The sequence below is a fragment of the Caretta caretta genome, chromosome 16 (assembly GCF_965140235.1).
Source record: "Caretta caretta isolate rCarCar2 chromosome 16, rCarCar1.hap1, whole genome shotgun sequence".
Lineage (NCBI taxonomy): Eukaryota > Metazoa > Chordata > Testudines > Cheloniidae > Caretta > Caretta caretta.
The window spans coordinates 14,963,702-14,977,345 of NC_134221.1; the positions used below are offsets into that span (position 1 = coordinate 14,963,702).

General features: G+C 44.2%; 1 protein-coding gene across 11 annotated transcripts in view; it reads left to right on the plus strand.

Annotated features, from left to right (window-relative positions):
* FUBP3 (far upstream element binding protein 3) overlaps window positions 1-13,644 on the plus strand; it is a 56,113-nt gene that overhangs the window by 38,418 nt on the left and 4,051 nt on the right. For 7 of the 11 annotated variants that reach the window (XM_048823371.2, XM_048823372.2, XM_048823378.2 and 4 more), the window contains 6 exons: window positions 203-344; window positions 6,483-6,643; window positions 7,543-7,616; window positions 8,134-8,210; window positions 11,147-11,215; window positions 13,384-13,455. In XM_048823371.2, coding sequence (XP_048679328.1) covers window positions 203-344; window positions 6,483-6,643; window positions 7,543-7,616; window positions 8,134-8,210; window positions 11,147-11,215; window positions 13,384-13,455 — 595 coding nt within the window. The remainder of the gene's footprint in view (window positions 1-202; window positions 345-6,482; window positions 6,644-7,542; window positions 7,617-8,133; window positions 8,211-11,146; window positions 11,216-13,383; window positions 13,456-13,644) is intronic. The other 4 variants (XM_048823382.2, XM_048823384.2, XM_048823383.2 and 1 more) reach the window with 3 other exon arrangements.

Genomic DNA, 13,644 nt, shown 5'->3' on the forward strand with positions numbered 1-13,644 from the left:
GCACTTCTTTGAACTGCTTCAGAATCTCACGGATATAAAGGCCAGGCATTCCCTAGTTTAGTGATATTAGTGGTATTGATTATATCATGCAGTTTAAACTCTACTTTGCCTTTTTTTTTAATGTGGTGAATTAGAAGTACAGGTACTGGGGTCAGGAAAAATACTGATGGAAATGCTGTTTTGTTTTTTTTTCCCCTTCAAGGAACGAGATGGCTTTGGAAGTCTGGCAGTACCCCGGGGAAGAGGTCGTGGTCGTGGGGACTGGAGCGTTGGCACACCTGGAGGGATGCAGGAAATAACCTACACGGTGCCAGCTGATAAGTGTGGCCTTGTTATAGGCAAAGGTAGGTAATGCTGACATGACGCTCTGAGATGTAATCTCCATCTCAGATGGGGGTTCCTAAACGTTACTGGAGTGGCTGTGGTATTTTCAGTATGGAAAATGGTGGTTCAGTGGCCATGATCATACAACACAAGAGAAACCGAGTAAGCATAAGCATCCAGTAAGGCAAATGCTTTCTGTACGCATCCTTCTGATGCCTCATCTCTCACAAGTGTACATTCTAGGCATTTTTGCATGCAGAAAAGTCATACTCTGAGTTATCAGGCCAGGTGTACATATCGTGCAAAGCAGCTATCTCATGAAAAGATTTAGGTCCTTTTAAGGACCCTTTCTAGCAGAGTGGTTTAAAGAGCCAGTTTACCAGGGGACAGACAAAACCGATGCATTTCTATAGTGGTACCCTTTGTCTTGTATTTAGTTTGCACTCCATCGCACGGTACTTCTTGTTGGAGCGAATGTTGTATCTCCTTGTACATGGAGATCAGCAAGTGACTACCTGTAGCCAAGCTTATGTAGTCACCTGTAAGTTAAGTCTGTCTGGAAACAGCAAGATCTAACCTACCCGCTGAATTTCATCTCCTGGTGCATAATAGACTGGGCAGGTACCCTATGAGTGCCTAGGACTCCTGAGCTTGCCTGGAGTCTGTAGTTCTCTGTAGTTGGCATCGCACTGCTGCCTAGTCATTGAACTCAAGTGTACCAAAGTAATGGAAACATTTGTGTTCCCTTTTAGAACAGTTGTGTCCCAGTCAAACAATACCAAAGGCGAAGGCTCCAACAGCAATTGTAACTTGGCTGTGTGTGTCTTCATGTTCATAAAGTGTGCACCATAACTACACTATATTTAACTGGAAACGGGAATAGAAATACTGTACTGGTACAATGCACCTGAGATAATGTTGGAATCTAGACTTAGTGTTGTAGTTTAAAAAAAAAAAATCACCAACACATGAAAGTAGTTCGTATTTAATTTCTCCCTACTCTTTAGAAAAGAATGATCTGTGTGCTTAATGTTAGCATTTAAATAGTCACAATTTGGCTTTTAGCGTCTCTGGAGTTGAGGTAAATCAAATAGGAGTGGGTTCCCTCTTTGCTGCTGGCAAAGACAATTTTCTGCCAGGCTGGATTGCTGCTTCCCTGTTTCAGGCATCACTATGCCACAAATGTATCTTTGGAAATAAAAGCTTGGAATTTTCAGAATGCAGACAGAAGTATGGAGTTCTCTTAAATTCAAGAGAAGAGGCACTGTTTGTTTTTCTCCTTTCTTACTATTTTCTTCTGCACTTGGTGTTAATGTGATTTTGAGGGGATTTTGTCATGTGCCAGTGATATTTAGCTTCTCTTGTGAAGTGTACCAGCACTCCATACCAATTATCAGTGGGCAGGATGCATATGCTGTGAAAATCATAAAGGAACTGGCCTTCATTGAGACTTTTCAGATGCTGCTGTGAACGTGCTGACTGCTTTAAGAAAGTTCAGTTTTTGAAATTAATTCCCTTCAAACCTCCCCGTTCCCAATCTCTTCCCCTTCTCCTCTTTCCCCCCCCCCCCCAATAAAACCCTTGAGAGAGTTTCCTTAAGGCTTTCTAAACAGTTTCAGACTTAGTTTTTGCTGTAACCCTATTCACAAGAGTAGTGAAAATGTATTAGCAATTCAAAAAGTGCTTTTGTTCCCTCATAATTCAGAAAAAGCTGAAGATACTGTGCTCAGTCTTGCAACAAAAAATCCTGTCAGGACAGAGACCAAGCAAAGGAAAGTTATTCTCAAAAGCAAAAGTGGTAAAATATAATAATGGAAACTACCATTGCTATTTTAACTATTGCAGTAGCTACCAGTAACCATTAGAAAGTACAGAAAAGTAACTTATGAGTTCTAACAATGTATAGAAATGTTGTCTCTTTAACATAAGCATTGTGATCTGGGGGAGTGAACACGGGGTTAGGTGTAAGAAGCTCCTGAATTCTAATGCTGGCCCTGCCAGAGTCTTGCTGTGTGATTGTGGGTGTAAGCCATTGTACTTTTGTTTCCCCATCAGTAAAATGGGACCGCTTACCAGAGGCTTTCAGAGGATTGATTATTGACTGTACAGTGCTTTGAACATTGGAAGTTGTGTAATATTTACTTACAATCAGTACTATTGGGGTATTTACACTTGTATTGTTAGTTGGTTTTTATCTGTTTGAGAGTGATGGCTGTAGCTTCATCTCCTGGGAGTCTTGGATAAGAAATGTATATGACACATTTTCAGAGCCTTCTGTGTCAGTCAGTTCTCTTCCCACATGCCCACTATTTCTGCATTTGTTGCTCTTTTGTCACCTGTATGTCAGTGGGAAGAAGAGGGGGATCTTATTGCTAAGGTTAATACTCTTTCCTATGGATGGCCAAATAGGAATCCTCTATTCTAAAACACCTAGGCCTGGCCAGGGATAAGGGGTTTAGCCCTGTGGCACTTGGCGTATTGAAGCTAAATTTCCAGATGGGTCAGCCAGTGAAACCCTAGGGGCTGCGTCTACAGAGAAATTAAGAGCAGAGTCCCAAGTTGGCTCTTTAATGGAAAATTTCCATGTGAATGAGATTCTATACTGTATCTGACCGAGAAGAAATCACTTAATCTTCTCATTATATTTTAACCATTTTCTGCAGTCATTCGCTACAGTCATGAGGCTGATGTGAAGGAAGACTCTGGGAAATGCAGCTCTGAGTAGGGACTTGGCTTGCTTCTTACTAACCCCAATTTAAAAAAAAACAAAAACAAAAACATATAATGGAAACCGATGTATCAATACAGCAGGGGTCACTAGAGCAATGTCTGTAAATTCTATTGGTTGTTCATACAGCTGTAAAGTAACCCTTAAAATCCTGGGGGCACAGTGTGTTTAGGATTAAAGAAGTTGGAATAAAGTTATTTTGACTGGAAAAAAATTATAAGTAACTTAATGAATCTAAAAATAGGCTGTTTTAGAATTGGGTCGTTCATGGTGGAGACTGAATTTCATGTAATCTAGACTATTTTAGGTACTTATCTGGCCTCACAATGTTTAGTGTGTTTGTCCTCACAAACATCCTGTGAGGCAGGGCAATGCTGTTAACTCCATTGTTGTGTTGGGAATCTGAGGCACAGAGAGACTGAGTGGCTTGCCCAAGGTCACGCAGAAGGTCTGTGGCAGAGCAAGGACCTGAACTCGGGTTCCAGGCTAGTCCCTCACCTTCGGACCATCCTTCCTCTACAGGATCCGAAGCTGACACATGCATAAGCATCATGTCAACAAAAGAGTAGACGTTAGTAACTGCAGTATTCCTTGTTACCTTACAAACTTCCTTGAGGGGGTCAGAGGTGGAAGAGGAATTCGGGCCGCATTGTTACAAGCTTTGTATCTGCAGTGCATACAGTAACTGACCCCAGTGCCTTTTCCACATGGGCATGGTGAGCATTCTGTGGCTTAATAAGGAAAAGGGAAGGCTCACTGAAAGTTGTTTGGATTTTTTTCCTCTAGGGGTGGGTAGGTGCAGCTTTTCTTGTCTGAAAGACTTGGTGAAGGGTGGAGTGGAGAGCCATACAAATGTCAAGTGCTTTTTCTGTGTGCTGGTGCCTGGAAACAAACTGCAGCCTCTCAGGGGCCCCGCTGGATTTCCATGATAAATACAGCAATATTGACAGATAACGTGGCTGGCCCGGCTCTTGTCAGCTCTGCCTTTTAGCAGGTTTGATTAATTGCTTTACAATTTCACATCCAGCTGGGGGGCCACTCCTGGATCATTTCTACCCCCCGTCAGGTAGAAGAATGGAGCAAGCTGCCAAATAAGTCTATAGACAGCCACCATGCGCCGAGCGGGTGACTTCATTATGAAGGAAGGTGAACTCCTTCTGACACTGCAGCATCATGTTGGCTGCTTCATCTTATTTGTATGCTCCAAAGGCATAGTGAGAAGAGATTTCAAATGGGAGGAGAGTAACTTTTGGTGTGTCAGAGGGTGGGGGGCAGGAAGAATTCTGATACCCAAGAATGTGCAGGAGGAACAAACATAAAACCTTTTGTGAACAAGCCTAGAGATAACTGCCTTCACTTGGTGTGGAATGGTAAAAGAAGAAGCTGATGGGAACCAGACCCACAATTAATAGCTTCTACTAAACATTTCTGCTCTTGGTAACTTGCATAATGAAATGTGAAATGCTAATTATGGAAACAATTTGAAACTAAATACACTGTGGTCATTTACAGCTGGGCAAGGATACCAAGTCAGAAGGGAAGATATTTAGAGCTCAGGAGAGATTACACATAGCTTTGCTTTGATGATCACATTAGCATCTGTCACTGAGACCAAGTTCTCTTCCTTTCTATGCGCTCAAAAGTAGGCAGGCTAAAAGTGTGTAAAACTTTCTTCCATTCCATATGGCAGCTTAGTGAGCACACAAGCAGGCCCAAGCCTCTCGGTTTGCACACATGCTAACATGTTAAATGAAACAAAATTCTTGTTTCAAAACTCTCATAACTTTCCAAATCACAGCTGAAATGGATGATTTCTTATTTGGCTACACAGGGTAATCTGCAGGCAAAACAGAAGGATGTGGCATAAAAACTTGTCTCTAATCCCCCAAAATGCATCTAGAAAGAGTTAATTGCCTAGGGGTGACCCTTCCCCCCACAAAAGGAGGTATAGAATGTTGAAAAGGTCACAAGTTTTACAATGAAATGAACAAATGTACTCAATGTCTGCACTTTGTCTTGAAGTTGTGTTCAGGGCTGGTTTCAGAAACACTGGCAAAAACAGGGAAGCTACTTATGGATACACTTTAATCAACTTTTTTGCTCAATTGCTCATTAGTTTCCTTTTCTCCCCATTGCAGTGTATGTTTCAGCTAGTGGCCTTATCTAGGTCTGTAGGAATCAGAGCTGTAAAACTTCCCCCCCCCACCCCCTTTTCTCCAGTTGAGTGGCGCTGATCTGTAAGTTCTGTGAAATTCCAAAAGAAGAATTGAACCATTGTAACATCGGCTGAAGCTTTTGTTAAGCAAATTTCATTAAGAGACTGAGACCTTGCAAGTTTTTTCACCAAGTCAAACCAGATTTCATTTGCTCCACCGTGCCTAAGAGTACTCTTGTGCACTCACTTATCTGAGAGAGCTGGTTCACTGTTCATATATATTCACCAAAGATGCACCTAAAGGACATGTCTACACTTGAAAGTTATTTCAGATTAAGGTAGGCTGTGAATTTAAAGCCTGAATAATTCCCCATGTGGACACACTCTTATTCTGTGATAAGTGTCCACATGGGGAGCTGTTTTGAGTAGCTATTGTGGTTAATTTCCTCATGTATACAAGCCTGAACTCTAGCTGTGAAGTGACAGGCTGGCAACTGAACCTTGCATTGTTCCAGAAGTGTGTGTAGCCATTTGTGCTGCATTGCAAGTGGGAAGTGGCTGCAGGAGCTGGTAGGATTTTAAGGAAAGCACCTCTTGAACATTGCATAACTATAGGAAAACTATCAGGCTTTGTCCTCGCTGCTAAAAAAAGAAAGAAAAAGAAAAAAAGAAAAAGGTAATGCGCATTAACTGTCCTGCTGTCAAACAAACCAACCACCTGTTTCGGCAGTGAACATGTAGCCTTAAGTCAGTAAGAATAACAGTGTATCAGTCTCCATTACTTTTCTTGCAAAATAATTTCTGCATTTGTACTGATTAGCTGGCCCTAAGGGTAAGAGATGATAGTAAATTAGCAGGAAGAGTCCTTGTCGTTGGTCTCTATTATTCACAAGATATGTGCCCGTAATACTGAATTTGGTTAGCAGCCCAGCAAAGTGTGCAAAGGCACTATGGCACATACCCTTCTTCAGATGTTAAGTGCCATTGGCTGACCCAGTAAGAGGCAGAAGTCTGGCAAGTAGCAGCAAAGACTCAGTCTCTGGGTGCACTCATAAATAAATGGAGAGGGGTGTTGTGGGGATGTGAGCCAAAGTATTACGACTATATTCACTATAGTGTTTCCTTCACTACTTAAGGCAGGCACAAGGGTATGGGGAAAATCTATTCCAGCTGTAGGACGTAGCTTTTGAAATCGTGATAATCCTCTCTATATAAATGAAAAATAATGAGTTTTATGTTTATCTCTTCTCATGCCTTGATTTCTCTTTTCTGTAGGTGGAGAGAACATCAAGAGCATAAACCAGCAGTCAGGAGCCCACGTGGAGCTTCAAAGAAATCCACCTCCCAACACGGACCCTAGCGTACGGATATTCACCATCAGAGGAGTTCCCCAACAGATTGAGCTCGCTAGACATCTCATCGATGAGAAAGTTGGTGTAAGTGTCATGTGGTATTGCTTCTGAATTGGTTTTAATTGGCGTTGACTACTTTTACTGATAAAGGTTCGGGTAGGCAGGGGCACAAACTTCTGTATTCTGTGCTATGTGTTTGTGGTGTTGATAGTCTGGCTTCAAAACAACTTGCTTGTAAGCAGACAGTCTGAACTGGCCCTCTGGTAGACCTGGATTAATATGGATGGATTTACTGTAGCCTGGAATGTTTCTCCCAGAAGCCTGCTTCAGTAATCCAGTGTGGTCTGCTCAGTAATGGATGGAAGATCTAATGCTTTGCTAGAAGAGATCTTGTGGGATACCAAAAGGGTGTCTAAAATCAGATTTGGGGGAGAAGGCCGAGTTACGTTGCTACTTGGGGATTACAGAAGTGCACAAAGGGGATGGCAGGACAGACTGCTGTTACCGTAGTGGTTCTATGATGGCTCTTAACCTACCTGTTAACAAAGCCATGGCTGTTGCAGTGTAATGGAACCAGGCCAAAGAACCTAGTCAGGTGAGACTTGGGTAAAGGGAGGTGAGAAAATACTGAAGTGGGACCTTGTAAAACTGAGAAAGCAGCCTTTATCCTGAATCCCTTGACGAGAGAGTTTTTGATCTTGGAGTACATATAGTGAAACACTTTCATACATTCCTAAGTCCCATTGGCTTTCAGTGAGACACTTAGGAGCCTAAGTGGTTTTCAAAAATGGGCTCCCAATTCACTTAGGCACTTTTGGGAATTTTACACTTTCCGAATTGGTGCCATGGCTTCTGTGGTATGTCCTGTGCTGTCTAGTCCCTTTTCTTACTATTGTTCCACTCTTAGTGGCTGGGTTTTTGTTTTTGTTTTTTAAAATGGTGGAAGGGATTATAACATTAAGTGTTTGTGGATTCTGTGACAGGGTACCAGCATGGGTGGACCTGGCGGTTTTGGTCAAAATCCTTTCAGCCAAGCACCTGCTACACCTCATCAAAAGTAAGTTTCCACAAGTCCTTTGGACTCTAACGTAGAGAGCGTGAATGTGAACATTTTAGATTGAGACGTGAAGGTTTAAGAATAAGTGAAAACTTGTAGAAAGTCAGACTGAAGACTCCAAAATCCAAGGATGAGTGAGATGAAGCTTTGAAGCCCGATTCTAGAAAGCTCCTAATTGGAGGTGCTGGTTCCTGCCACATCTAAGAACGCCCACCGTCAATGCGGCAAGGGTGTGGAAAGAAATTTAAATTAGCAACAGATACTGTCGGCCTCAAGTTTGAGTGAGGTTTGATGTGCCCTCCTTTCAGCTCTACTAATAGTAACTTAAGGAAGGCCTTCATGCTCTCTTCTCCAGTATTGGACCGGTCAGGAGTTCCCCCTATTTTTGCATTAATTCTTGCCTTGGCAGCTGCTGACTCCTAATAATCATTTTGATGCTGTTACTGTTTTTGTGCATATGATCTATTAAGAAAATGTCCTGTCCATCTCCTTCAGTGTATGGTATTATAATCCACAGTGGTCCTCAGGCATTCATGACACAGGGTTGGGGCAGCACCTACCAGACGTGGCAACAGCCTGGACAGCAAGTCCCAAGTAAGTGGTTAGCATTTTGGTTTGAGAAAAGTCAAAAGTTAATCTGCAGTCCACACAGGTACACAGCTGCAGGTCTCGTGAGACCACTCGTATGGAAGATGGTAGAAGAAGTTACACAATTAAAGAAGTGCATGCAGGTGCACCCTGGAGTAAAGGATCAATGCTCCTGATTATAGTAGTGTAACATAAATCGAAGGCGCACAGAAAACCTGTTATAAATCGCTCTTTGCTGTTAGCTGCTTGTTTTAAGCATCCACCCCCCTTTCCTGCAGGAGCGTGGACTCCCTCCCTGCTCCCCCCTAACAAGACCCTTCCCACCTCTTTCCTCCTGCCTTCCCCAGCTGAGCACTGGACAGCACCATTCCCTCCCACTAGCCACAGCCTGTCATTAGCAGCCCACCTCCTTTCTGCTCCTGACTGCCCTGATTCTCTTTGCTATTCACCTGCTCTCCTGATGTGAGCTGCCCTCACCACTTGTTTCGCAGCCTGAAGGAAAGGTTGGGATTTTGGTAGGAATGAATGAATGGAGAGGAGAGGGGGTTGGATGGGAAGGGGGAAGACGGTAGGATTAGCTCCTGTCCTAGTTCCACCTCCCTGTGACAAAGAACACCCCCCCCTTACTGGAATAAAATGTCCCTGAAAGGTTGTAAGTACAGACCAGCACCCAAGCTGTTAAATGCTGGGAATTAGTCAGCGCCTTACCAATTAAACAAGACAAGTAGGTCACATGGTTAAGAGGAAACTACATAAAGTTGTACAGATTCATTGTTGGTCAGAGTTCAAAAACTTCTGTCCTTCACTCCAGTCAGCAGGCCAGAAAAGCAGATCTGCAGCTGTTTGTGTCCTGGACCTAGTGTGCTGCCGAGGTGCCTGTTTCGAGCGGCTATTGCTCCGAGCCAGGCGGCGTTTGACCTCCTGATTGTTTAAGCCCCCAACCCGTTCAGATTAGGAGAACAACAGGCCCTCCTTAGTGTAGGTGGCTCCAGCAGTGCCATTGTGCTGCGTGTCACTCCGATACATGGAGCAGTCGTTCCATGCAGACACCAGCTTCAATTTGTCAGCAATCCCAAAGTTAATATTTTCCTCTTCTGGTAGAGATGTTTGCACTTTAACTCTCAACAGAGGCCTAAACTTTCAGACCAAGAGGCGGCTACTTTCAGAAACTCCTTATGCCTTCCCTCAGCCAAAGGTGAATCGGTTCAGAAACTCAATACAGTTCTCTTCACCTGTGTTGGAATGATGTGGGGTATTTCAGGTGTTAAGAGAACTTTCTGTACGTTTTTAAATACTTGAATAATTTAAGTTTTAAAAATAAGCCTTTCAAACTTCTCAGGAATGGCCAGCGTCTTTTTACGTGTTAAGTTTGGTTCAGAAATAAGAATCTGAAAACTGGCTGCTGCCTGTAGCATACAGTTTCCCACTAGCAGACCACCTCAAGCATACAGTTTCCCACTAGCAGACCACCTCAAGATGTAGCACTCCAGCTATACATACCACCTGGAGAGCTGCACAGTGATTATAGGTACAGCTGTATCCATATTTCCAAGATCAGAGACTAAAATTTGGTGCCATGGAAACCATAACTCTGAATATTCTGCAACTTGTTCATGGAAATCCCCTGCCATGGTGCATCATTAACTTAACATTTCTAATACATATGCTACGATAGCATAAAGGGGCCCCACTTGGGAACAGGGGCCCATTGTCCTAATCTCTGTAGAGACCCTTTCAAAGGCAGTCTATGCCCCAAGGAACATACAGTCTAGGAAGCATTGTAGATAATTACAGTGGATATGTAGCTTAAAATAGTAAAGTGATGCAAGCACCCAAATGTGCTCCTTCACCAGGTAGCATTATAGTAAAGTACTAATGGTAACTAATGTTTTCTTGCTATCTTTACTTTGTAACACCAGAAATATGTTGCTTGCAATTGTTTTCAGTTTGCTTTGGGTCCGGGAGCCTGTCCTGGGTTTTAGAATCTGTCATAACTGTCTGACTGAAAGATCAAACGCCATGTCCACGATACACTCTTTTCTGCATGGGGAAAGCAGTTAATACAACTCTGCTAACCTGCTAACATTACTTGAATGACGCAGGGAGGGGTACCATTAATATCCTAGCTCAGATCCCAGGACGGGGGAGTCATCGGGCAGGCTTCTTCACCATTCTTGTATGCTGGAGGCTCTTATCTTTGCCTTCATGTAAAAAGGCTTTGGGTGTGCTTCCTTTTACATTTATGAAACATGCTGTACTTGCCTGAGGGTGTGTACGTTTACACCGCCCCCCCCCCCCCCCCGATTAACTTATTATTTTGCATGAGAACAAGGGGAGTCCTTCCCCACCAAAAAAAAATCTGTACCAACTTTGCTCTCCAAGAGCAATTATTTACAAAGGAAGAATCCTCTCCTAAAATAACCCTCCAGTACGTCTCCCATCCTTCCTCAAGCAAAGGTTTGAGAAGAGAAATGGGTTTTGCACCAGCCTTGAAGGTCAGCAGACTTGGGCTATGAGCCGATGGGATAAGTGAAGGCTGTTCATTGGCCACCCTGCCACCAGCCCCTGATGTTCAGATTTGGGGCCTGTTTGCATGCCGAAGTCACAATGGCACAAACACCAAGCCAGACACAGATGGAAAAAGCATGCATCCTCCCCCACCCCCCAAATGCCTCCTAAGGTGTCCAAACTGTAAACTCTTGGACAAACCCTTCACCAGCTGGGGTCCGTATCACCCCTGCCATGCTCTGGGTCAGATGTCTTGCATCGCTGCTCTTAAACCTGGTGGGAATGTTGGCTGTTCCATTCCATATCCACTTAGAACCCTCCATGTTCCTGTTTATAGCCAGGCACACTCTGAAGGCAGTCTTGGTAAAGAGAGAGGACAGACAAGATAATGCTGTGCTTTAAGCAGACCTCACTGCTTTCTTCTCCTGCTGCAGATCACAATGGTACCCAGTCAGGCCAGGTGGAGTTCACCAAGGCGTGGGAGGATTATTATAAGAAACTAGGTAAATACCTGTCTCCTACATCTTCTTGTTTTTACACATAAAGTTTTATCTAAAATCAGCTTCTGACCATTTCCTTCCCAGTCTGTTCTAAAGCAAGTGTCACAGCCTGGTTTCCATGGTCTCAGCATTGTCAAAGAGCCAGATGAATCACTCTTCAGAACAGACCTCCTATGAGCAAATTCTAGAATGTCCCCCCTCTTCCCTTTCACCAGCACAGCCCCCCTTGTGAGAGGAGGGGCAGACCCCCCAACACTACACATGTATTTAGATTTTAATTACTTCTCCCCCATCTTAAATAAATTAACTGGCCGGGTAAAACATTTTGCCGTGAAATGTATTTAGTGGCGTGTCCTTTCAGCCCACTGCGGACTGTAATTCTCCTAGAAGAAAAGGCATTGAAGGAGGTCCTTTGTTGGCATTAGCAGGTGGACAGTCAAGGCAGCCCTGACCTCTGCAAGAAAAGGTCTTGACTTGTAGCTTTGGTCAAGTCTTTTAACCCGCTTTTATGCCCCTGGACAGGACACTGCTGCCCTGTTTCCTCCACCCAATTCACACTTTCAGTGTATTATGTTCACCCTTCCCCCAACCCCTGCCACTTCAAAGCGCTCTCCAGCCTGTGTTGCAGTGCAGGGCAGCACCCAGAATTGTGTATGGAGAGTGAAGGCAGTTAGATGGCCAGGAAGAGCATGCTTCCATTTTTTTTTTCTTTGTGCCTCCCATCCTCACCCACCAGTCTAATGCATGCAGTGGCTTTTGTGTAGCGCTTATGCATTTTAGACTGCCTGGCTTTCCTTGCTCTCTAACTAGCACATTGTCTGTATTGCTCTTTAGTTAGTCTGCCGCATGATTCTCCAGGTCCTGTGCATTAACCACAATGGTATGGGTAAGGGGGGTGCCCTGGGCCCAGGTGGCTGGCCTCTCCCCTAGTTGAAGCTTAGACATGCTGAGCCCATTAATTGGATTGTTTGACCTTTTTTTTTTCCAGAGGGTTCATATGTTCTCACTAAAGTGGCTGCAGAAATGTTTTATGAAATGATTGACTCTCTTGTGAGAGACCAGGTAGGGGTGAGGTAAAATCTTCTATTGGACTGGCTTCTGTTGGCCAGAGACACCAGCTTTCATGTCTTCACAGTTTTCAAAAACAGTCTGCATTCATTGCCAGCATATGCCTTACAACAGGGTAGCGCCGGTGTGTTCTGGGACTTCTAGAATAACTTGTTCCACAGTGTGCATCACTGTTGCTGGAAGCAGGTCTTTTGGATAGCTTCCAAATGCAAGGCACAGAATTGTGGGATGGCATTGGCCATGCTACAGAGGTTGCGGCTCCCTTGCCACACTTCGACAAAACCAGGATAGGCTGCACAGGCTCAGTTAACACTGAACTAAAGACTGCGGCCCAAGTACTGCAACCAGCTGGCGTGCCAAGCACCTGTAAGGTACATGGGATAGCTGTTGTGTGTGGATGCAGGGTGTCAACAGACCCTGCAAACTAGGTATTCTAAGTGATGGCTCTTTGCAGTGTGCTTTCACCGAACGAGCAGGGGCTAATCTAGTCCCTCAGAGTCTGTTCTGAGACAAACACAAAGAACAGCATAGTGATCTCAAGCTGGTTCCTTGGAAGCTCTGTCATCGGAGCTTGGCTTGGCAGAAACTGGGTTATCAACATTTTTTTTCCCATCCCAGGTCCCCCTTTTTTGAATGTGAATTTAACTGCCAAGGACACAGGCAGTCTTGCTCACTGGCGCAAGCCAGTGCTGTTCAGTCCTCCTCCTCCATCATGGTTCTGCTAGTGCCCTTCAGTTCTCCTGTAGTACCAGGTAGTAAACATTCTCCAGAGGTTGCCAGTTATGTCATAGGATGGCTTGCACTGCTGGCTAACTATTTGTCCAGCAAAGTCAATTTGGCTTCAGCTGGTCACCACAGGTAGGAGACTAGTGTGTTGCTCCCTGAGGAAAGGATTTAAATGGAGACAACGCAGGCATCCTTATTCTTTAAAATAGCTCTTCCCAAGCGAAGAATCCCACCTGTTGTAGCAAGGTGTGAAGAGGAATGTTGAGGGCATGGGCAGTAGACTTAAAGCCAAGAGCTGTCTGTTGGGGAGATCTCACTAGCTAGAGACTTGTCATCTGTTCCTTATTGACATGCCCATTGTTGTCCTCTTTGCACAGGCCAACAGAGCCAGCAGCAGAACAGCCAGCCTGATTACAGCAAGGCGTGGGAGGAGTATTACAAAAAACAGAGTGAGTGAAACAGGGCTGCTGGAGATGAATCCACTCTTGTTATAAACAGAGTTAGCTCTAATCCATTAACTTCTCTCCACCCCCTTGCATTACAAGGTCCCATTCCCTTACAAATCCCTTTTTGTGCCCTCCTGTTGGCGAGGGTGCATGTAGTTCTCCCACAGAAAGCTTTAAGTCTCGCTCGTTACT